The 25,584-nt window shown below is 31.5% G+C and overlaps 1 protein-coding gene across 1 annotated transcript in view; it reads right to left on the bottom strand.

Annotated features, from left to right (window-relative positions):
• Window positions 1-25,584, bottom strand: part of LOC147068583 (uncharacterized) — a 435,171-nt gene that overhangs the window by 171,503 nt on the left and 238,084 nt on the right. Inside the window, exon 7 of the mRNA XM_085953004.1 lies at window positions 7,229-7,409. Within this exon, the coding sequence (XP_085809130.1) occupies window positions 7,229-7,409 (181 nt within the window). The remainder of the gene's footprint in view (window positions 1-7,228; window positions 7,410-25,584) is intronic.

The raw sequence follows: 25,584 nt of genomic DNA on the forward strand, positions 1-25,584 counted from the left end.
ACATCAAAATGTTTCATTATGAACCTTTTTACTACTCTAATACCACAAAGATTTCGAGTTATATCTTCTTAATGGTTTTGAAACGAATTTATTTTTGTTAATTCTACCTTCTTCGCAAGCTTTTGCAAATTCTTTCGGAACCTCTGATACCATTTTCTAAATCCCAGAGTTCCACAAATCCCTGGTTAGTAATCGCTCAAAGCCCCAATATATTCGGGAAACAACAACATTTTTTGAAGTTATACTTATTTTGGGGCGTTTGGGAAATCGGATCAGAGTTTATTTTTAGCGTGTGACACATAATTTATTTTTCACACGAAAATAAACGCACTCGATTGGATTCGAACCACCGATTGTTTGGTTATCAGCCGACGCACTACATTTACGCCACAGTATTATACTGCAATCGTGACGATTATACAGTATAATGTCATAGTTTAGAATTGTTCCGTTGCCTAGGCAGCAAATTTATTATTGTCGGCCATTTGCAATTTCTTACGTAAACAAACGATTAAACGTCAGATTGACATTTTGTTACATTAAAAATTAAAACAACGAGAAACCAATTTAGAAGTTAGTAATATAAATTAAAGTGTATAGAAATAAACCAACGGCGTTCCAATAAGCGGTCCTTTTTCTTGAGTCTGTAATTTAACAAGATAATTAAGAGCTAGTCAAAGAATCTAGTTTATCACAAGTTTTGTTTTTGTTTTGTTACGCCAAAGAAGTATAACTTCTAACGCACGTACATAAGTATACACACCGATTTTTATTTCTAGTAATATAACATAATAATTATATACCTATAGTAATTATTGTCAATATTGGAAATAGTTTCTAAATGATAACTAAAACGAATAAAAATAAACATGACGTCTCCTTGTGTAAGTAGCATAATATTATATACTGAAGCAATAAGTAACTGTTCATACATATATTCTTGACAATAGTGTTAAAATCTAAAAAGACAAAATGGTGTAGGTAATTTAATATTATGAAAATAATACTTTTGAAAAAGGTTGTGCCTAAGTTAACTTCTAGACTGATACTCTGTTATTATTAAAAACTCGACACGTACATTATTTTCCTATGGCTATCAACTAAGGTTACTAGTTTGAAAATCATTTTAATTTTTTAAATATCTAATTCTGATTCTGTAAATAATTTTCTATCGTATGTATATGAATATAATATCAAATCCAGCTCTGTTTGTTAGTTCAATTAAATTAAGCCGAATGTTGACTGCAAATTTATATATTACTAACTGAAGTACCCGGCTTCACACAGGGTCGCTTCGTGGTTATATTTATCTTAGATATTTAAAAAATAATAATAGGTAATTATTTTTTTAATATTAAAATATCTGTGTAATACAATATGGCAATATGAAAATAATTCTAATAGGAGTAAACGTCAAACAAAATACTACTAAATTAAAACCGAATCCAAAATATGCAAACGTTATTAATGTTATTAATATGTAGTAAAAAAAAATCAAAATTGCATGGAACAAACAACAAACTTTGTATTTTATATAATACTAATTTAGAAACCTTTACAGGTGTGCGCACTACAACTGACAACAGTTTCATCGCGATCGGATGAATAGTATAGGAACGCATACGAATAGAAGAAGAAGATGATTATGATACGAATAGAAGAAGATAGAATAGAAGAAAAAGAAGAAGAAAATGGTTGTATCAATTCAGAAACATTCGCGGGCGTGCGCACAACAACTGGTCAAAAGTTTCATCGCAATCGGATGAATGGTATAGGAACGCATACGAATAGAAGAAGAAGATGATTTTCTAATTCAGAAATCTTCGTGGGCATGCGCACGACAACTCACCAAAGTTTCATTGCAAATAGAAGAAGATAAAATAAAAGAAGAAGAAGATGGTTGTACTAATTCAGAAATCTTTGCGGGTGTTGTCACAACCAATGACGAAAGTTTCATCGCAATCGGATGAATAGTATAGGGACCATACGAATAAAAGAAGATAGAATGAAGAAGAAGAAGAAGATGGTTGTACTAATTCATAAACCTCTGCGAGTGTTACCACAACAACTGACGAAGGTTTCATCGCAATCGGATGAATGGTATAGGAACCATACGAATAAAAGAAAATAGAATGAAGAAGAAGAAGATGGTGATTTTTTTAATTCAGAAACCTTTATGGATGTGCACACAACCACTTACCAAAATTTCATCGCAATCGGATGAATGGTATAGGAACGCATAGGGGACAGACAGAAAGACAGACAGACAAACAGGCATACAGACAGACAGACATTCATTTTTATATATAAGATATAGCCTATACTCTTTGCGCAAGTGCAAACAATAAGTTGACAAAGTTTTATCGCAATCGGATGAACGGTATGGCAGCGCATAAAATACGAACAAACAAACAAACAAACCAACCAACAAACAAAGAAACAAACAATTATTGATTTTTATATTATAGAAGATATATTCATCAGTCGCCAATTTTTTTATATTTTTCGACTAACTTTAAGGATGATTATAAGAAAATATGAAAAAGATGTAGTCCTAAATAATGTGCTTGACGTTTTTTTTACGATTATCTCGACATGGCAGAATACGGGGGGTTACCGATTCTGAAACTAACAGTCATACATACAACATTATAAGGCATACAAATTATAGATACGATACTTACAGTATTGAAGTATCGGTCAAATAGGATTGATACTTTTTTACATCCTTGATACGACTATACCTATTTTATTTCATCGTAATATCACTTATAAATGTACTCGTAACTTAATGTTCTAATATAAATCGTTCCCTATATTATGTACAATCGATTGAGCGGAAACTTTGAAGCTTTCACTGAGAAATAAGCTTTTCGAGTTTAGTTCGAAATTCGACCGCATCGACGTATCTACCTACATATAATATTATGCCGATAACAAAAGTAGCGATTCGGGGAACAAATTGAGCCTCGCAATACAATATAATATATGTAATAATAGATGAGTTTAAAAGTACTATATCATGCGTATTTTCCATTTGCGGGCAAACTCGGAACAACGGGTTGCGAATTCAAACGATCGTATTTTATTAATGAACATGTGTTCGCCATTTTGAAAATTCTACACCACTTCGAAAAATAAACTTAAATATTTCATTCGCTTCGGTGAATTTCTGCGTGTTCGTAAATGGAATACCATTATCGTATTAAAAATTCCAACGGCAGGTGTGAATTTAAAAAAAAATCTAATTCATCTGTAATGTTATCAAGTATGATAGTAATTCAATTCACAATTTGATTAATCTAAATATTATGTTTTACAATAATGATAAAATATTCTCATTTTTTTTTATTCAATACTGATATATAAGTAATATTTAAGAATTGTATATGCTTATTATTGAAAATACATTTAATTCACGTGAGGCAGACCAATAGCTCAAAGAACAAAAGTATACACCTGACTCCAATTTCATCTACCTTTTTATTTACATATTTTCTGATGTATTTCAAAATTATAATAACTCTGTTGTAACACTACATATCTCAGACGTAGCATATTATTAATTATCACTAACAAGGACTAATTTTTACACATAATTTATAGCGGCATTGTTTTATTGTTATTTTGAATTTATATTTGTCTTGCTATTGCAAGTGAGGTTTGTATGTGATTTCTGTTATTATTTCTAATCGCCACATATTATCTGAGGTAGGTACCTACTTAATAAAACTAAGTTTAAAAAAATTATAAATCTTATAAGGATCGATAGCTCAAATGCGAGATCATTCACCCGAAAAACAGAAGATGTGAATTCTAGTTCTACTTGGCTTATTAAAAAAATAGAATGATCTATGAGATTTTTCAAAATGTGTATTATCTATATTAAATAATATTCTTAATCATGCCTACTTAATATGTATCAATATAAACATAGCAATGTAAAATGAATTGCAGCTTTATTTATATATATATTTAGGCTCCGTCTAGAAGAGAAAATATTGTTTAGATTAGTTGAGTAGAATTAATATTCTCTATTAATATTATTTTTATTTCATTAATATTCTAGATTCTAGAAGCATCTAAAAATATTTCAAATTGCTTCGTTACAAAGATGAATATTAATTTATTATTCTTTGTGTGTATTTTTACATTCAAATATTTTTGTTGTCAGTATTTAATTTTCATTCAAACTTGTTATCATTTTTCGGAATGGGTTGCCAAAATGATGAATATTAATTCTGTTAGCAAAGAAAATATTTGCCGCCATTTTTCGATTTCCGAGAAAGGGCGAAGAACGCTGGCCATTGTTTCATCAAAATTGTATCAAAACTTCCCTGTTACTTTTCGGAGCATGTCTCGAGTCGCGCATGTATACATTATAATATTCAGAAACAATTTTCGAACAAAAATTCAAACGAAATCAAATCTACACGGATCGTGTTTTATAAACATTACAATATTGTGTGGGAGGTTATTCGACCGAAAACTATTTAATTGAGAAGGACGTAATATATATATTATAATATAACGAGGTTGCAGCTTAGGAGAAGAATAATAATTTTATTGGTTTCGTATAATATTATTTTTTACCAACTATGATTGGTAGGGCCATTTATAGTCCCATTCCACTCCTTATCTCTTCACCCACCTCCTAATCTCCAGTGTTATTGTTACAAGATATTCAATAAGCAATTAGGGGTCATGAGAGACGGTGTTACAAAGAACATTCAGTTGTATCTCGACAGCGGACGTGTGCGAGCTTCTAATAGTTTACCGTCGCTTAAGTGATTGACTCAATAGATACAGACTAATTCAAAATATATCATCATCATTCATACACCCTCACATATCATCCATAAACTGTGTCACAAAGTGCGGGAGTGTACGAACCGAGTGACCCAGAACAACTATACCGCTCGAGCGAAAGTTGAAACCAGATCACGGAGCCATCAAACATCATCACAAAGGTCATTGTCTGCCACTCTGTTCCATCGCCCCCACCACTAGATTCGACCTCCACAACATCCCTTAAAAATAATTACAGTCCACTTAAAAAGCTCAACCAATGATATTTAAAAAAAACCAATATAAGTTATAATTTCGAGTGACTTTCGAAATGCAAATTTAAACTATATAAACCTATGAAGACCTTATTTTTACTGAGACGTTCCTTAAGCGCGAAATATATTATAGTGCATGTCGTGATGTCGTGTACTATCAGGTGACGTTACAGTAAGCTGCCGCTACGGGAAAAAAGTGTATAATGCCGTATTTCTTGTTTAAAATGTTATCAGACTGATGCTCCCATCCCGTAGCACATTTTGAACCTTTAAACAAAAATTATCAGTTCACAAAATCTGCCGAAATTACCAGAATAACAATGAGGTAACCTCACGTTGTACTGCACTGCATCGACACCTGCACGACTCAATGAACGTTTTTTAAACATTTTCGAATCATGTCAAAATCGTGTGTTTTTTGTTTTTTGCGGTTGGCACTATGTATGTTCTATAAGAATCTTGTCTATTATCTATGTTCTGCGGGTTGGGTTATGTTCAAAATATTATTGAATTTACAAAGATTTGTTACTAAGTTACTCCATCATTGAATTTACAGAGATCGTGTTCACTCAAGTAATTCTGCAAAATGAAGAAACCATAGACTAAATGTGTCGCCGTGACAGCGTGACAGTATGCGACATGCATCTCAATATACTCACAACTTTATGGGTGTTGCCGTAGTCAAAAATTACGATAAAATTTAATTAACAAACGAAAAACAAAAAATAATATCCTGGTCAAAGCTAATTTATTGTTTATAATTAATTTTATCATTATCGGACACTACAACTCAATATAGGTGCCTCCAGGTATCTTCTCCACCGTTTTAGTAGTAGAGACGACGTGTCTTTTTTTAGACAGTGCAACCGATGCTGTTAAGTCTCCGATCCACCTTTTGTCTTGTGGTCTATTTAAAAAGAGCCTCTTTGGTGCATAACGTAGGCAGCCTAGTTTCACTTGTGGGGGCGATGGAAGTGATCATTGTGGAAATTCTCTCTCCACGTGTATCGCTTATGAGTCTGAAGACCCTTCTCACTAACATTCTTTCAAAGATATTCACATTCGTCCTATATTTATATTATATTAGGTCCAGTAGTCTGAACCTTGTTTTGATCTGATTAATATAAAACTATTGTGAAATTAAATAATACAAAGTAAGTGATAACGCTATTAATATAATGTTAATATTCATTTACCTACAAATAAGTATTTATTCTGAGACTCACGATTGTACTTGGTCAAAATCAAATACCGCCTATTTGACGTTTGTATTCTGACGGTGCTGCTTTACGGTAGCGAATCATGACACCTTACGAAGACTCAGAGCATCCGTATACTGAGCTTCGAAAACATATGTTTGCGACGGATACTGGGTGTGTATCATTTTAGGAGCAACGAGGAGATAAGAGAACGCACCAAGCAGTCTCTCATCACGCCGAGAGTGAAGAAGCCACGTTGGACCTGGCTCGGCGACGTGCTGCGGATGCCAAAAGAATGTTCTTCAAGCCAACCGGATTCCGGCGTCCTTGAAGGCCACTAAATACTATCTATAGAGTGTATACGGCGGAGCTACAGGATGCTAGTTTGACCAGGCACGATGCAAGAAGACTAGCGAGCGACAGGGATTCTTGAAGGCGTCTCGTGGTGTCCATATGCTCTAATTAAAGGGCGGATATGGCCGAAGAAGAAGAAGAATTATTTATTATATTATGAGATCTGTGCGGTTTTTTTAACGATGTGTTTTTTTGCCATTTGCTACGTTTCGGGCTCGTTTATCTTCCAAGATATCTATAACTTCTTCTGGTGTTCATTGATTATTTTGGCTTTCGATATTTTTTTTATGCAAACATTCCTTGGCCATAAATGTAATTCAATATAGACTTCCTATTTAGTGAAATGTAATTAGCCATTCTTATAAAAAAATCATTAAATATCATTTATAGGATATTTTTTGACTATGATTTATAATACCAAGTAGTATTGATTCTTTCAATATTATTATGAACTTTATAATAATATTGTAACCGTTTTAGAGTATCTACAGTTGCATAGGTTGATTATCGGTTGTTACCACAACTTCACAAGCATACATCTTATCATTCGGCTGTCACGGGCGCTAGACAATGTATTTTTCAGATTAATTTATTGTCATTATGACTACTTACTTGATATGTATAATGTTGTCCTTGGGAAGGACAATGTCGAGTCTCTCTCTGAGCTTACTTAAGCGGGCCTTGGCTAAGATTTCTAGAGGTCCATACGTCACTTCCGGTGCTTCCGCCGGATTCTTCCATTCTCTTATTACCGCCAGCGCTCCCTTTTGTTCGGCGGTTGATTGTAAAAGTTCTGAAACAATATAACATAAACGGTAAATTAAACCTTTTAAATAACTTTTTAACCCGATCTATTTGTACATAGTCAAAAACGTTAAAAGTTCTAGTAATAAATACAAATATGGTATCGTTATACTCTATATTCAGAATGGAATATAAGCACAACTTTACATGTAACTGTGTTTGAGTGTGTATATAAATATATGTGTGTAAAAAAACCAAATGTTCCCGTTGAAAACAATTTTCACTGTGGAAGGAAATGTATATTTTTTCCCGTGAGAAAATGCCACTGAATTTCGTGGCTGGAAATGATTTTTTGCTGTACAAAACAGTTTAATGGATACTGAAAGCAAAAACCATCTCATTCGGATAAGCTCGAAAGAAATATGTATGGTGGTAGCATACAATCATTTGACAAGTGACAAACACAATAATGTTGTTATTTTATACAACCCTTACATTATACATATTATTATAATTGTAAGTATATGATAAAATACAAGGTTGACGAGTATCTCTTATTCAAACGATAATAACCTTCGGTCAAAAATTACCGACAAAAAAATCGGTATGATTATTAAGTTTCTGAAAATAATATTATTTTTTATAACAATGAATTTTTGTGCATCTGGACAAAAATACATCGGACGATAGAGCATCAGAGATAAACGCATAACCTGTAAATGCTTGCAGATATTAATACGCGTGGTCAAAAGTTTACTTGAAAATCAAATCAGGCGTATTGGAAAGCTGCTATCCACGTGTTATATTATATTATAGTGGAACTAAAGGGTGTTGCCATGACGTGGGGATATAATATAATATGACGCGCAAGCAACAAGAATTCGTGTAATCGCCTCGTGATTCCCAGTGATGAAGGGTGGAAGTAGGCTGTTAAGATCCGACATAAATAGTGCACATTAAACACTGTCAGTCATTCTTATGTGTCATATTTTTATTGAACTAAGACTAGATAGTTCTACATTATGCCATCTAGTATGGCTTGGTTTCGTAGTGTTTAATTGATTTTTTTTTTAATTTAACCTCCAACACCAACCTTTAACAACCTTTAACACCATTTATGTCAGTTGTTGACTTAGTTCAATGAAAACAAATATGTATGACTGACAAAGTTTATTGTGGACTATTTATGTCGTATCTTAGCAGCCTACCTCCACCCTTTGCCACTAGGTTCCACTCGACTCACCCAAAGAGTGTACATGACCATAATATAAACAATATATTGTCATTTTTTACATCATGGATATCACTTGTCAAAGACAGATAGTTTTATAGTTTCCTTTACAAAATTCTGAAGAAAATTACAGTTTTAAGTGAAATAGTTATATAGGTACAACAATCATTCAAACTTCTCAAATTGTTTATTTTTTTTATTCATTTTGTATGAAAAATAGTAAAACAAGGGACATCAGTGGAGTACTGAATAATAATTTCAGTTTTACCCAGTTTAAATAGTGATGTCAGTAAAGTTGCATATGTGTGACGAAGGGTGCTTTCCGGGAACGCAGAGACTCGACAGCATTAGCTTTTTACCACATTAAGCAATTCTTGTCTCTTTGAAGTTACGAAATTATCTATTTAGTATTATAATATATAAGTTGGACCGGTCCTCTTGTTTCAAAAGTCGGACAAATTCCATACAGAGATTGAGACGCAATATCGTCTATCTATACCGTGGTAGTAATTTAATATAATTATTGGCATGTTCTTGATATAAATGTGTATACTGTAATATTTAATGTCTCAATAAATATAGACTACGTAGTAGTAAATTATCCATCCATGTATTCACCTATACAATAATATATATCAGGGATGGTGAACCTTTTTACGTATGCGTGCCAAAATTTTCCAAATAATATTTTTTGATTGTCAGACGTGCCAACCAATGTTTCATTTCGAAATTTTTTAATGTTTTCTAAAAATATATTTTTAATAATTCCATTAAAAAAGTTTAAATATTACAATTGAGTTCTTGATATTCTATCTTTCGCCGTATTTTTAACAGAATGAATATCTTTCATTCTTTGATTTTTTAAGCATTTAAACCGCTCTTCTTTCATATTATATTCTCCATCACTGAACAATAAACGAATATATTCAAATTATTCGTAAAAAATTACTAGTTCTACAATTATGATCAATACATATTTTTAAATGTCAACATAATAAATGTAGGTATGTAGGTTTTTGCTATTAAATAATATTTAAAAAATCTTTTAATAGCTATATTTATTGATAAGCACCTACTTCTGTTTATTTAATGTTTAAGAAATACCGGTATTAATACCGATATTCAATAAGAAATACCGAAAAACCGGTATTGACATTTTCATTCGATATTACAATCGCTACTTGAAGATATAATATAATATAGGTATAACGCCTATAACACATTTCTTCCAAACACCAAATTTGTGATATAAAAGAAACTACTAAAAGGAAATTATCGTAACTGACTGTTACAATAATTGTTATTCAGGGGTCTAGTCATTTATATTTTTCCTCATTTTTCAAATAATTATTGTAGGTTAACTAACATTATTATTGGTTTACAATCATTATTAATATTAGGATATGTAAAGTAATTATGACAAGCAGGCGTAATAAACTTTTGCCTGAAAGCATAGAAAGAAGGGAAAAAGCACTTATAGTAATTAATTCTCTCGTAAATACGTTAGATTCTCTGATAAGATCGATTATGTAGGTAGCCCCGTACGTATCTAGGTCAGTTGTCACCCGTCTCTAAAGCTGTTAAATATTAAAAAACTTTCAGAGAGAGCTTTCCCCGTATATTCTTACGCAGAAAGAAAAAAGATAAAAAGTTATTGACATATTTAGAGCTCAGTGGGTACTTAATACTTATCTATCGTAAGCTGGGCACAAAAGTTATTTTGTCAATACGGGTCCGTTTACTTAGGAAACTTTCCTTGCTTCAAAATAATTTTATGAGCTTTTTAATGTCGCGCTAGCTCCTTAAAAAAGTTCATTAACCGATGCAGAAAGTTTTAAATACTTAGCTGATCATTATTACAATTTATTACTTAAATAAATATTCTAAAAAAAGTATTAACAACATTGGCTCAATAATAGAGGTTGCATAATAAACTATATTTACAAAAATAGGTACGATTTGGGCAGTATAGCTAATGATAGTTCTCACATCTACGTTATCCTTTTGTTTTATCAAATATGAATACTTTTTGAACATACATATGTTGGGTCACTAGTGTGGTGTTTGATGTGTAGGTAGAGGGTGATGATAATGAAGTCTTCGATGTAGCAGGGTGAGATTTATTAGCAGCGTATCGGTACAATAGTATATTATACAATGATAGTTACGAGCTAAGTACTTGAATTCGAGTGACATCTAGATAAATTATTCTTCGTTATTTATACAATAAAAAGTAACACATTAACATAAAATTCTGGTACATAATCATATTAGACTAATTATAGAATCAGCGTTTTAAATTGAGTAGCGAAATGAAATATTATTTGTTATTACAGTTGTAAGAAAATATGATACTATGAAAAATGATTATTCGGCTAATACACCGTAATGGTATAATGTGCTGTGATATGATGTAATAATACACCATCTCTAATTTCGCCAACTGACTTGCTGATCTAGCTCAGTTGTTTACTGGAAATGGATTCGCTGGGAATATATTACTGCAGAGTAATTTGATATCTTAAACAATAGATATTTGATCGCTATTATTCTGCAGCTACACATAATTTTGAAATACACCAATATAGATAAAAAAACCTTTTTTTCTTTATTTTCCTTTTTGAGCTATTATTTATAATATATTTTCTCAGAAGTGTTTTTCAAAATTATGTATTTTCAATAATTAAAATGGTACGTTCCTTATCTTGTGAATTATTCTTTGAATAAAAGAAATGATTAATGAATACTTTTTACTTGCATTATAATATTAACTTTACTTCACTTCAACTCATGGTATATGTATATATATATTTTAAACTGTACATCTCTTTTCCACCTAAATTAAATACATAAAATCCGATATTGAATATATATTATATATCATGTTAAGTCAATAATGATGCAATGAGAAAACGTGTAAGATAATAATATGCTTGTTATTGCCATATCCCATTTTAAATATATGTTAATCTATATACATTGCTGAGACCATACTCATACCTACTTATCGATTCATCAAGCGAATAAATGGGTTCACATATTGTTCGTTTATAAACGGCACATATACCTGTGAAACTAAATATATAAAATAAAGCAGTTAAGCTAACCACACAGATTAATATTAAGTATAACAGTCATATCGCTAAATTTTAAATAAATTTGAAGAAAATGTACAATAACATAAAAGCCAGATGCTCGATTGCCTGAACGGAAGTATTGAACATGTCAATATAAAAATTACATATTAGATGGAGAATGGATCATTGGTATTGAAGAATAAACAGAGAAGTTGGGTTTAAAAAAAATATATGAAAATTGTCGCAATTTTTCGTCTGCCTGGTAGGGACACGAAACTGGATCATACTCAACCGTTCGGTATAATAGTCGATGATTTTAATGTGTTCAATGTTTTTTTTTTAACACAATGCTTACGGGCCCTTTTAATTAATTTTATAATTAACGTGTTAATTTGAATTTGAAAAGTAATTAGCAAAAACACAATTTTGTGCGGCCCGTAAGCTATGGGTTAATAACCATGTCCTTGCTTTTTCATACAAGGTGGTTGTTAGTAATTTTGAACAATCACAAACACCCAGGCTTTAATAAAAACACATAATTTTTTGTGTCCTCACCGGGAATTGATCCCAGAACTTTCAGGTGGAAGGCCAGCACCTTACGCACTGCACCACGAGAGCCGCTATTGTGTTCAATGTTATAAACATTTAACATTTTGATTTCTTCTTCCCCTTGTTTTTTAACATGACGTATATTTTTTATTATTTACTTAAAATCATTTAACAAAACATTATTGGTTTAAATATAGACAACCTTTCCAGAAAATTCTTGTGTTGAATACATCAAACGTTACAAAATGGTCAGTCAATTTATAAATTGTTTTCTTGATTGGCATTAACAGCATTTTGATTAAAAAAAACTCCCGTTACAACGTTGTCAAAACTGAAGTAATAATATTCCGCCCAATCTCTTGATTAAATGAAGGAAAAATATTTCATACTTAATTAAAAATTCCGGGCAGAAAATTTTGAGAGATATTCCGACGAAGGGGTGCAGGTGATTGTAGTACCTGTTGGGAAAGTAATTGACAGCGTGGGGTGCAGGTGAAAAAGGGGTGGGCTGCCTGTCATGTGTCAAGTAAAGAGCTGTCGTATCATAACAAAAGTGCAATTAACAAAAATAATTCCGTTAAATTTACATCTAAAGCAGATGTTCCCAATTGGTTTTTGATCAAGAAAACAACATGATCGAGAAAGCAGTGGTGGATTAATTTTTATAGTAAAACTTTCATAACTTCGTTACAAAATCTAACATGTTGGTTTAGAAATAAATTATGCCAGCGTAATTATATTTTAGAAATTCAACATATGGGGCTTTTATCTGAAAAAATTTGCAATTATGTAATCTATCGTCATCTAAGTTCTAACTACTTGCAAGTGACTGAGACACGTATTCCGGATGCCGCCAAAGAGTGCGACACTTCGTACCCTTGTGGCACAGCTTCAAGGATTTCGTCGCCGTGGCCGGTCCTCCCTCACCCTGCAGCGATGCTACAGAAGCGACCTACGTGCTGCAGGTCTGAAATGGCGGGAGACAATGGACCGAGAGAAGTGGAGCGAACTAGTGCTTGCCCTATGCCCCAATGTTAAGACGTGACAGGGTAGAAGAAGAAGTAGTATTCTCCATACAATTAGTTAGAAATGGGTAAATTATATACATATCTGTAATATTTATATCGTGAACTACAAAAAAAAATTGAGAAATGTATAGGTACATAATATGAGTTAAAATAAAATTTAGGGTATGATTATGGGAACATAAATGTAATTTGGAAAGGTCTTATCTAATAGTTTTTAGTTTTCGGGGGATGAAATATTTTAAAGGATCGGTTTCATTTGCTTTAATAGTACGTTCTCAGCGTTTGAACAACTTAATTAATTAAGAGTATTCAATCTAAGCGGACTAAACTGGTCCTGACTATTATTAAAGTATGCGGTAACCGAATTGAATAGTATATTTTATTTTGGAATATATAGCAATACTCATGTGTTGAAAACCAGTTCTTTATAATAAATATTTTCATAAATGTGGCAAAGTGTAGATGAAAATTTTTCATCGGAAGTGACAACGATTGGTCTCGTCAAGTATTGTTTACATTACTGTCCAACAGGATCTTCTTGGCTACATGATAAAACTGTGAACTAATAAGCTCCTCCCATTTTTAACCGCACTCCGATTGAAGCACCTTACAGTTAGCGACGAGTTGTCCACGTGTTAAAACTGTGAACTAACAAGCTCCTCCCACTTTTAACCATACTAGTGACTTCCGGTTATTACCTAGATCTTCTTGTCAGTCAATATATGTAATTATACGTCGATATTTCCAGGTGTGTACGTGCATTGAGTCTCAAATCAATGCATTTGTATAGTGGCAAAAGTTTATAAATAATTGTATTATAATTTATTTGATGCAAGTATATTGTTTGAACAATGACGTCCCTAGACAAAATGCCGCCCCATTTTTTATATCTACAGTATTTTTATCATCCTTCCATGTCTCTAATATCTAAGAAATGTATTGTATGGGTACATTATTAATACAATATATACCTACCTACCACTTAAACTTACAAAATTAAATTTATACATATTTTCCCCCAAAATTGGGGACTTTTTGACATTGTTAATACCAGGGAACTCAGAAATAATGGGAACTGAAATATACAACGGGTAAGGCGTTAGCAGGTTACCGACTCGAGTAAGGAAGAATTCGGGTTAAACTTACACACGTGTTTAGAATACGTTTTACGTCGAATATTGAAAACTGCTCTCGGCTTATGCATTTACGCTCATTTAATGTTGGTGTATTACACACACTATTGCACGTGCATAATGCGTGCTTCATTTCTATAGGACACTCACACATTCAAAAGCCTGCTTCACCATGCGGTGTATTGAATATAGCGCATCGGTATTCTATTTATTATATGTTCTGTGGTTAATACAGTCTCTTACACTCTTAGTTTCTCACATTTCATTTTTCTATACATTAATTTGCTATGTCTTGAGGAATTAAGGACAATCCTTGTCACTTTTCTCCTAATGGAAAGATATTTTCGTTATTACTAAGTTTAGGTAGCTATTTCTATATACCTAATAATTCTCCTCGATTTGCCGCCCTTCGAGTAACTGCCGCCCCCAAGCGACGCTTAATCTACCTACCCCCACGGCACGTCACTGTGTTTGAATTATGTTTATCTAGTAACAAAATTTTACAGAACTTCTATATTTAAAGCTTTTCGAGACATACCTACATTTCAAGAGGTGATATTGTAGATTTATGTAAACCTATAGAGGAAAAAAGTATAATAATTGTCATTTCTCTGTCTGTCAATGCAGATATATATTTTCTTTGCATGATATATATTTCAATACTTATATAAATCTCGTTCCACTATTTATTTATAGAGATTCAAAGTCAAAATAGAGAATAGTCTCTATCATGCGGAAAAGAGCGCGCAAGGGCGCAATCTACCGAATAAAGTAAGAAAAATGTACGCTGAATGCCTGAAAAATAAATATCTTTTTTTATTGACAAAAAGAATTTGAAGAAGAGTTTTCTTACGCAAAAAAATGTTATAGACGGTATGAACTTAACAGGCGTGTTCGTAAAATGAACCGTAGCAGCTAACGAGTACGTATCGTTTCATGTTTTTCTTTTTTGCATTCTCGAACAGATATGGAAATAATAAGCGAAATATTATATTATTCTATTCTTGTCACATTTTTCACTTAAGGGAACTCCTCGCGTTTTTTTTTGCTGAAATGTATATTTTATTATCATTTTTTAAATAAAATATACTACGCATATTTATACTATCAAGAGTTTATATAACACATCTATATTATATTTCTCATAGTTGTTTTAGGAGTTCATATATGCTATATACTAAATATGTTCATATAGGGTTGATGTATCTTTTATGAATTGTATGAAGAGTTTTAAGTGAAGACCTTCTAATCGCTAAATGATTGTATGATGTCGCAAATGGACAAAATATGAGAATTTAAGCAATCATTATAAATAATGATGTTTTAAATAATCGTTTTTGATGTACTAAATCTAAACGAAATGTCTTTTTTGTATTGGGAAAACTATATAAGCATTGTTATAAAAATTAAAAAAAGATAGAGCATCGCTTTTATTAATGCAAACTATGTATATTTCGCTTTACATGGTTTAATAAAAACCTTTGAATTTTTAATAACTATTTATTTTTATTTTATTTATTAAGGAAACAAACAGTTAATATTTTTTTTACAAAATGTGTTTAAAAATATAATATCTGAAGAAAAGTTATTGCAACCAGCAAAGTCTCCCTAAATAAATTATAATATAGTTAGGCCTAATAGGATAGAAAGTAAGAATAACACAAATATAAAGAAATTACATAAGAATAATGAATAATTATATACAAAAAAGTAAAACATTTTTTTTAAATAAATATATAAGTTTATATATCTATTTATACAAAATTTTGGATATAGCGCGTTTAATGAAACATATGGATTATTGAAATAATCAACGGAAGAGAAATACATATTATAATTTAAACAAGAACGCCGAATAAAAGAGTATTTTGCATAATTAGAATCGCTACGACTGACATGGTACAAAGCTTGGTTTAGCTTCTACTTTTCTTTATTTCTAGAAATCTTTCAAAAAATATGCGAAAAGGCATTTCAACCCCTGCGATTTTTTAAATCTCCCAGAAGTTTCAACTTAATAGACATTACTTTTAACTATTCTGATAGATAAGTCCAGTCTTCATATAAAAATATCCCTGTAAGATTGTTAATAATAAATATTATTTTATTTATAGTTAAGATTTTAACCATAAATCATACATTTTACGCCGTTAAGCAACAAAAAAAACTACAAAAATAATAAATGACAACAATATGAAAAAAACTAAATTGACATAAATATGTACCTAAATAAAATATTAATTCATCTGACTGTTATGAGCTTTGAACATAACATATAAATATTACAAATTGCTAGTATTCAAATTGTGTATTTTATATTCTAATAAATTCAATTATTCGACTAATTTATAAATATATATTCCAACGGTAAGATATAAATTGTTTTTATTGTTTTATTTTAATGATGAGAAGCGCTGTACGACCCAAAAATTTCACATTCAAATTACGCTGGCAGTAAATTTTATACGGGAATGTTATTTGTTTTTATTCAAGTACATGGGTGGCAGTCTATTCGTTTTTGTTGAAATACCTCTCAATATTACATGCACTTATGGTGAAGTACAGTCAGTGAAGCCACTTTTCAGAATAATTTCAATTAGAAGCGTGGTTGTTATTCGACAATTTAAAAACATACCGCCATTTTAAGTAAGGTTGGCGCTTTCTTTCTAACATTGACATCTTTATTTCAATACATTGAATCTTATTCATTTACACCCGTTGTACCAAGTTATAATGCAATGTATTTGGGTGCATGATGAATAGTGTCTTCAATAGTGACCTTTCATTACAGCATGGCCAAAAATCAAAACAGTCAGCAATGTTGCAACTCTCTTTCACACGACAATGAAGTTGCAAGGCTAGTCAAAACAAGTGGCTGGCCCCAAAGCGCAGCATCTATACATGCGCTACTGCAAAACCTGCTATGTTAAGGCGATACTTCCTAGTGAAACGGCAAATAATTTTCAACTATAGGCGCGACGAAATTTTGGACTCGCTGGCATTCGGAGAGCGAATGTCGAGGTGCCAATACGTCAATTTGTTTCGTGATGGCGACGGGGGTATTAATTCTTAAATCGTGTAAAGATGACTAAAAACGTTACCCATTTACTTTAAAAAGAAAACACGTCAATGAATATATTATTATTATTACGAGTATTACTAATAGAACAATAAATAGAACATTAAATGGACGCATGTTGGATTTATGTGACAAATTATTCGGTAGGCATGCGTCATTTGTACCCGCGACCCGCAATCTGCGCATCACCTAGCCACGATCTTTTTAGACTATGCCTCAACTGAGGTATAGCCTTAAATATACGTCATGTGTCAACTGAAATTTATTGCATGCGATAGCAGGTGTGTTTTCTACCAAAAATGCTGCATAGACACTTTGTGCAGTTGTACATTAGGTTACATGCGATTTGTAAATGACAAAAAATCACATCGACTAATTCGACGTGTTACAGCCAAGACGAGTTTATATATGCGACTGGGTAATTATTTTAACCAATTTATATTAGCAGTGTACGTATGCATGTAAAACATGGACCCATCGTGTAATTAAAATCCAAAAACTACGAACACGTAGCATGGAAATGTGCGTATTTCACATAACGTTGAACGACGGTTAAGGCAAGACGAAGACAGATTAGATGCATTTTTAATGTGGAGCTGGAGGTGGATCCTGAGTCTCTCGTTGATGGTCAAGCGGACAAAGTAGATTGTCATCAGCGAATTCAATACTTTCCTCAATTTGACAGCAATTGTTTGATCGTATAGCCCGCAGAGAGAACTACAACCTGTAAAAACTCATGACATTTGGTGAGGTCGAAGGTCAGAGAAGATAAGAAAGAACTTTATCCAAATGGACGCAACCAATTAACATTGCTACGAGATTTTCACAAGTGGAGAATAACTGTCGGCTCGAATCACGATCGTCAGTTATGAATTCTCGACAAAGAAAAGTACATACTACCGAATATTTCTATATATCAATCTATATAAGCCTCAAATGGAGATTGGCTGGACACATAGCTGGACACATAGAAGAGACAATCGTTGGACAAATATAGTCATCCAGTGGTATCCAAGAGGTAAAATACGTTCGCAAAGTAGACTCAGAGGCCGCTGGATCGATGAAATGATAGAGTTCTGCGGAAATACGTGGCAACGCAATGCACAGGACCAAATAAAGTGGAAGCAGCTTGAAAAAGGCTTCATCCAGTAGTGGATAGATTCAGGCTGATGATGATGATGATAGAGTGTATAATATATATTTCTAGTTTGTATTTATTATGTCTTCGATTTTTTATTCACTTCAAACCCCATTAGTTACCTAAGACAGTCGACGTTATTTGAATGTTTTGAATGGAAATGTACATAATAAAAACACTTTCTCCGTCCATGCCATGTTTAAGTGAGAAAAGCCGCTCCGCTGACTGGAGCAAGGTGAGTGTTTGGGGCACTTACTTCTTTGCTTTTTTGGACCTGGTTTGTGGATATGTTCTCTTTTATACTCTCCTGAGAGTAGGCACAACTGTGAAAAGGTGACTACGGGTGGAAAATGGTCGGGAAAATAATATACAGGTTGATTTATTTCGTTTTAAAAAAAATCTTCACCCCAGTTCTAATTTACCCGAAGGAACGATTTGTTAATTTTGGAAGATTCGAGTTTGAATTCAAATATTTAATGTATTTTATTTTTTGTTTTAATTTTATTTATTAAGTGTTTTTTTGTGTGTTTTTTTGTGTGTTTTTTATTTGTATGTACCTAACTATGGCAGACTATAATTCTGAGATGCAAATGGTTGACCAAAATATAATGCCTTTTTTCGGTGGCTAATCAGAATCCTTCGGAAAGACTTTCTTAATGATGCACTTACTAATGTAATCAAATAAATAAAAACATAACAAAACAAAACAATTTAAAATATATGCAAACATTGTGTAGAAATAAATATTCATTGACAAAGCAGGATATTGGTATAATAAAGATTAGCAAATGCGTCAAATATACAGTAGACATAGCAATATTTTAGTATATAAGCTATGCAAGTTTGATCAATCTTAGTCAGTGAATCAAAATAGAATAAAACTAAACAGACATATCATTTTTATTATTTTAACAAAAAAAATCACCTGAATATATCAACCGTAAATAATACTTAATTTATAAAAAAAAATATCAGAGGTAAACAAACAATAATTAATATACGTAATAAAGCTGTTTTACAATCAAATCGTTGTTTTGATATAGGATATCAATGTGTTTTTGTTTATTAAACAAGGGAATATTACGAAAACAAATGACACAAACAACTGACACTTGAACAAGAAACATACGGAAATCTGTGGATAAAACATTGTTTTATTTTTATACCAATATCTCAAACCTACAGTCAGGTATTTCACAAAATAGCATTTTGAGATAATTAGCTTTAGAATATATCGCTGTTGCTTTAGAACAGTACTTCTCAAACTGGGGCCGTGGAGCTCCTGCCAGGGTGCCGCGAAATATTTCAGTATTTGAAAAAACAAAAATCATAACGTGATCACTGGACGATACCTGATACAAATCAGTCAAAATCTCGAGGTCGAATTTGTAGACAATTATAATACTTTATCCGATATGGGTTAGAATTGTAGAACTTAGTAATAAACTTCGCCTTTTTCTTCATGAAAAAAAAATCAGATCTTTCTTCCCATTTTAGTGATGAAAAATGGATGTGTTTTGCTTCATATTTGGCGGACTAGTAAATGAATTGAATTTTTCTCTTCAGAGAAAATATATCAACATTTTAATTCTGAATATCAAACTTCAAGCTTTCTAAAAAAACTTTCTTCGTGGTCAATAGGTATTAATCGAGGACACACTGACATGTTTGATTGAGAGTGTCTTACCACCAATGAAATATCACTCTCGAATTAAAGTGTTAAAGTGTAAATACATCGTCGAATCACAAGTATTTTCAACATATACCTATTTCCCAAACCTAATGAATACCAAAAGTACAATTGCATAAGAACATCATTTGTTAAATTCTTCAAATATGATTATATTACGTGGGAGCTCAAGAAGAATTGGTTGATATTAGATCAGATAATTCCCTTGAAGTCGAATTAGATGAAAGAAGTCTTGCAGAATTTTGGATAAAGTGACAGCCAGAATATCCATCAATCGCAAAAGCAGCATTGTTAATCATGATTCCTTTTGCGACAACATACGTGTCGCTAGATTTCAAAATCAGCCAAGTCCATAATATATAAATAGGAGAAAAACACCTTTTTTTCTCAAATACATAGTTACAAGGGTGAAAGTTTATATTATATATATTATATTATATTATATAATATTTAAAATTAATAAATTCCACATTTTGATAATGCAAAAATGTTAGAAAGCAGTAGTTCTTCAGCAATTCATAAAAAAGTCAAAAATACCTAAAGGTGGACTTGGCTGATTTTGAAATGTAGAGACACATTACCTACCTATGCGAAACAGCATTTTAATCATTACTGGTAATAAAAAATAAACACAGGTCGTGTCTGTTAACGGAGACTTTGGAGCAAACCCTGCGAATTAGCATTTCAAACATCGTACCGGATATTGATTTATTAATTAAAAATGTGCAATCACCCCCCTCTTATTCAATTGTTTTTGTAGGGTGTAGCTGTAATAAATTTGAAGTTATTAATGAATAATGTTCTATTATTTTTAATAAAAATGTACTTAATGTTAAATAAAGTACTGTTGGTCACTAAAGACTAAAATTTTAGGGGAGCCTTGGATTTATTTTTTCTGATTTAGGGGGCCGTAGTATGAAAAAGTTTGAGAAGCACTGCTTTAGAACTACCAAGCAAATTGGACAAATATAATCGTGATATACAGAAACAACAAACTGATGATTACTAACCGATATATCAATAATAATATATTAAATAGAGCTTATCTTCAGATATCGATCTGTTTATTTACCCTCTGAATTGGATGACAAAACCATTTAGTCAACAAGTAATTAATGATTCCAGTCCTCCGGTTTACTTTCAACCTCCCCCATATAAATTATGGTCGCAATACCTCCTTTTAAACTAACCCTATTTCACAATTTAATATGTTACAAAAAATATTCGAGATACTTTAACTACATCAACCTGTATATAAAATTATGTTGGATTATCACCAAGACTAACCCAATAACGAGGTTGGTCAGCGCATTCAGAGGGAAATACTTTCATTAGATTCGCGCCAAGTTTTCCCGCCATAATTATTATTAGGAGACACCAACATTGATCACTTAACATAACGTTGTTTTGCGGTTTCACGAGAAGCGGGTGAGAAATTTTGTTTAGACGTGGAATTGGATTACGAAAGCTTTTTACTTAGCCGCTGTAAGCCTTACTGCTCGATACTTATGTATTAAAAAGAAAATACCTATACAAAAAGCTCTTTTAGATTTTCACCCATAAAATGCAAAAAATAATCTTAACATATAATATTATAATATACTTATGATTCTTTTAAATATTTTGAAACATCTCACACATAATTATTGGTTTACGTACTTAATTGTTTTAATGGGAAAAGCGTGAAGGATTAGGATTGAATATGAACGTCATAAAGCTCATTGTCTGAACAAAACACAACGTGTAGTATGTTGTTATATTATAGTGAATCATCATCAGCCTGGTTTAAATCCACTGCTGGATGAAGGCCTCCTCAGTCTTCTCCGTTCTTCTTTCTTAGCTGTCACGTATTTCAACTGTACCACGATATTTCGTCAATTATTTAGCGAAGCTTGCGGTGGCCAATTGGTCATCTTATATCTCTAAGCTACTACAGATCACATTTTTCTAGCGCCCATCTTGTCTGCCAGCTATGCGTCCAGCTCATCTTTATTTCAAGGTTTTGGTATACTTAATTACATCGCAAACGCTCGTTTACTGCCTTATCCATTCGATACTATTTCTGTCCTTTCGCGTGATGCCCAACAATCACTTATGCCACGTATGTCACTACTCATGCCACGTTGTGTAACTTTTAATTTTGGAATTTCTCTATTACTAAGAGTTATATGTATAGTTTGGAAAATCCTGATATATTGTTAATTACGAACAAATTTAATTATTGGTAAAGTAGAACACAGTGACATAAGAGATAAATTTACTTTGTATATTCTGATGACGATTTTGTTAAGTGTCATAAAGACGTTCTTAAATGTGAATACCTATTCAATTTTTTAACTTTTTTTTTTTAAATGTTAGCAGACTGATGCTCCCATCCCGTGGCACATTTTAAACCTTTAGACGAACAATATCAGTTGGAAAAATCTGCCGAAATCACCAGAAAAATAATGAGGTCACCTCAAGTTGTACTGCACTGTTTCGACACCTGCATGACTCAATGAACGTTTTTTATCATTTTCTATATGCCTAAACATTTTCGAATCATTTCAAAATCGCGTGTTTTTATTTTTTGAGATTGGCACTATGTATTTTCCATAAGAATTTTATCTATTATCTATAGTCTGCGGGTTGGGTTCTGTTAAAAATATTATTGAATTTACAGAGATTCGTTACTAAGTTACTCCATCATTGAATTTACAGAGATCGCGTTTGTTCAAAATATTCTGAAAAATGACGAAACCATAGACTATATTAATCGCCGTGACAGCGTGACAGTACGCGACATGCATCTCAATATAATCACAACTTTACAATACTCATAAAAATGTTTTCTTTATTGTCAATACGTGTCATTATTATAGGTAAATAATAATTATAGTCAATACTATAAAAAAAATTGTATAACGTAATCGTGATTTGAGAATGTAGACTGTCATCAAAATAATGATATACTTAAATGTAACATAAAATAATTTTCATATATGAAAGCATGCTATTAATATCCACAGTTTCATCGCTCTTAATAAGTACGCATATTGTTTGCACGTGAAAGGGTAAATATGTATTTTAGGGACGTTTGACAATCTTCAAAGTCATAACTAGTATAATGTAAGTTAGTGAATGTTTACCTTTTTTATTTTTAAGGAATCCTTAATATACTTTGTAGCATTTTGGGGAACACAGCAAAAATCAATATTGTGACCATACCGATATTAGATTTGACATAAATAAGAGTAATTTCAAGTTAGATATATTTTTATTTTTCATAAAAATCCATGTTTTTTTAAATAATATAAAAAACATTAAAACTATGAATTAGTCTAAAATATTTTCAATACATTCGATCAAACTTAATAAACGAACTAGCTGTTAAACATGACAATAAAATAATAATATAGTAATTATAAGATGGTAGGTATCCTTTAACAAATTCATATTTTGTAATGTTTTTTAACTGTAAATTTATCTTTGAAAAAAAAATACAAAATTTATATATTTCAGCTAGGTGCCTTTGATAGTCGAAGTATTCACATTAACGACGAATAATTGTGAGGCCTTTCTACGGTTGGAAAAACTGGGTGAATCACTAACACTTAGGTCAAATATAAAACGAAAATAAATTCAACCGCCACCATTTCAAATGTTACTCGTACCACATATTGGGAAATACTGTAAGTAAATTTATTGTTTTATTAAAATGTCCAATTAAACTCATTACGCAAACATCCTGCCAAGTTTTGCCTAAAAAATACTTCATTGTTTAAACAGAAAAATTCCGAAAGAAACAGAAAAAAAATCTTAAAAATGTTAGACCGAGCGAAATTCGAATTCACATCTTTCACTGTCTGTATTAGTGCTATCATCATTCAAGGCTTAAGCTATCGATCCATCAATAATTGACATATTTCTAATGATTACGTTATTTGAGGTATTTCAAATCTTGCCAAAGAAAGACTACCAAATTTGTAATTGAAAATATTTTAAGATATTGTTACTAACTTGTATTCTACTTTACGTCAGAAGTTCTTCAAAATTATTAATTGAGTTAGCATTTACTTGGTAGAATTCCATTTTACAAGAAATGAAAATATAATTAATATTAAATTCTACAGGTTTTTAAAAGATTTGTCGATAGCTATTTCGGTTGTAACACCATTATCAAGACTATTCAGATAGGCCGTTTGCCTTTGCTTAAATACTATACGTGTATAAATAGAGACAGAATACATTTTCTTATTCGTTCCAGCAATATTATGAATTTGTACACGTATTATTACTTGTAATATTATTAATACTTTGAAAACCCTTAGTGGGGTTTTTTTAAATGGATATCAAAATTTACAAAATTTATCAAAATTACAGTGTTTGAGTACTTTGGCTATTTATTGACATTAATAATCAATTAAAATCTTATTAGTATAATAAATTGTCTTAATCGTGTGTTTAAATTATATTTAATAGTGGCGACGAATGCATTACCAAATTTTCATTAATTATGTGATTCAAGTCGCCAAGAACGCCAGTTCATTTATTAATTAATTATTGTCATTCATTACCTACCGAATTAAGTGCATTTTCGAACCTACAATTATTTTTCATTGAAAATACATTATTGATTTTTAAAAAAAGCTTTATATCTTAATTATTACGAAAAAAATAATGGTTGTGGCAATAACTTTCCATTAGAATCCTGGTTAACAATCACTGATGGTACTGTAGAAGATGGATTTTCTTAGCACAATAATGTGAGATTAGTTATATTTACACAAAAACTCACTGATTTAGATGTGAAGGAGTTTGAAGGAATGATTGCTGTTTTAATCCATTTCGGAATAAACTAAAATACCAATTAACAATGTATGGCTATAAAATAATATACTGACGTTCCATTTAACGTTTAATTTCACTGTGGGTTTGACGTCAATCTATATTAATCGCGATCCAAATGACATTTTTAGTCTTCAGTATCATAATTAAAATTGGGAGTTTACTATAACTTTAATTTTAGGATAAAAGAGCATGATTCATAAATATATACTAAACTAGTTATTTTGTATGAATGGGGATAAATTCCACCTATTGATCATAATATTATGGATTCTTATTCTCTATATGCCTTCTTTATATTAGTTTATACTATCTATCAAGGTAAACCAAATGCTTTTACGCAAATAGACACTCAACCACCACCTATGAACTGCCTGACATTATTTTGTGATTGTATGTGTCTACTGATGTGATCAATTTTTTTTCAAATTCTATCATTGATATCACATCGACATTAAAATTAATTATATTAGTA

Source organism: Rhyacophila brunnea, unplaced genomic scaffold (assembly GCF_057557595.1).
Source record: "Rhyacophila brunnea isolate RB1 unplaced genomic scaffold, BYU_Rbru_1.0 scaffold_3, whole genome shotgun sequence".
Lineage (NCBI taxonomy): Eukaryota > Metazoa > Arthropoda > Insecta > Trichoptera > Rhyacophilidae > Rhyacophila > Rhyacophila brunnea.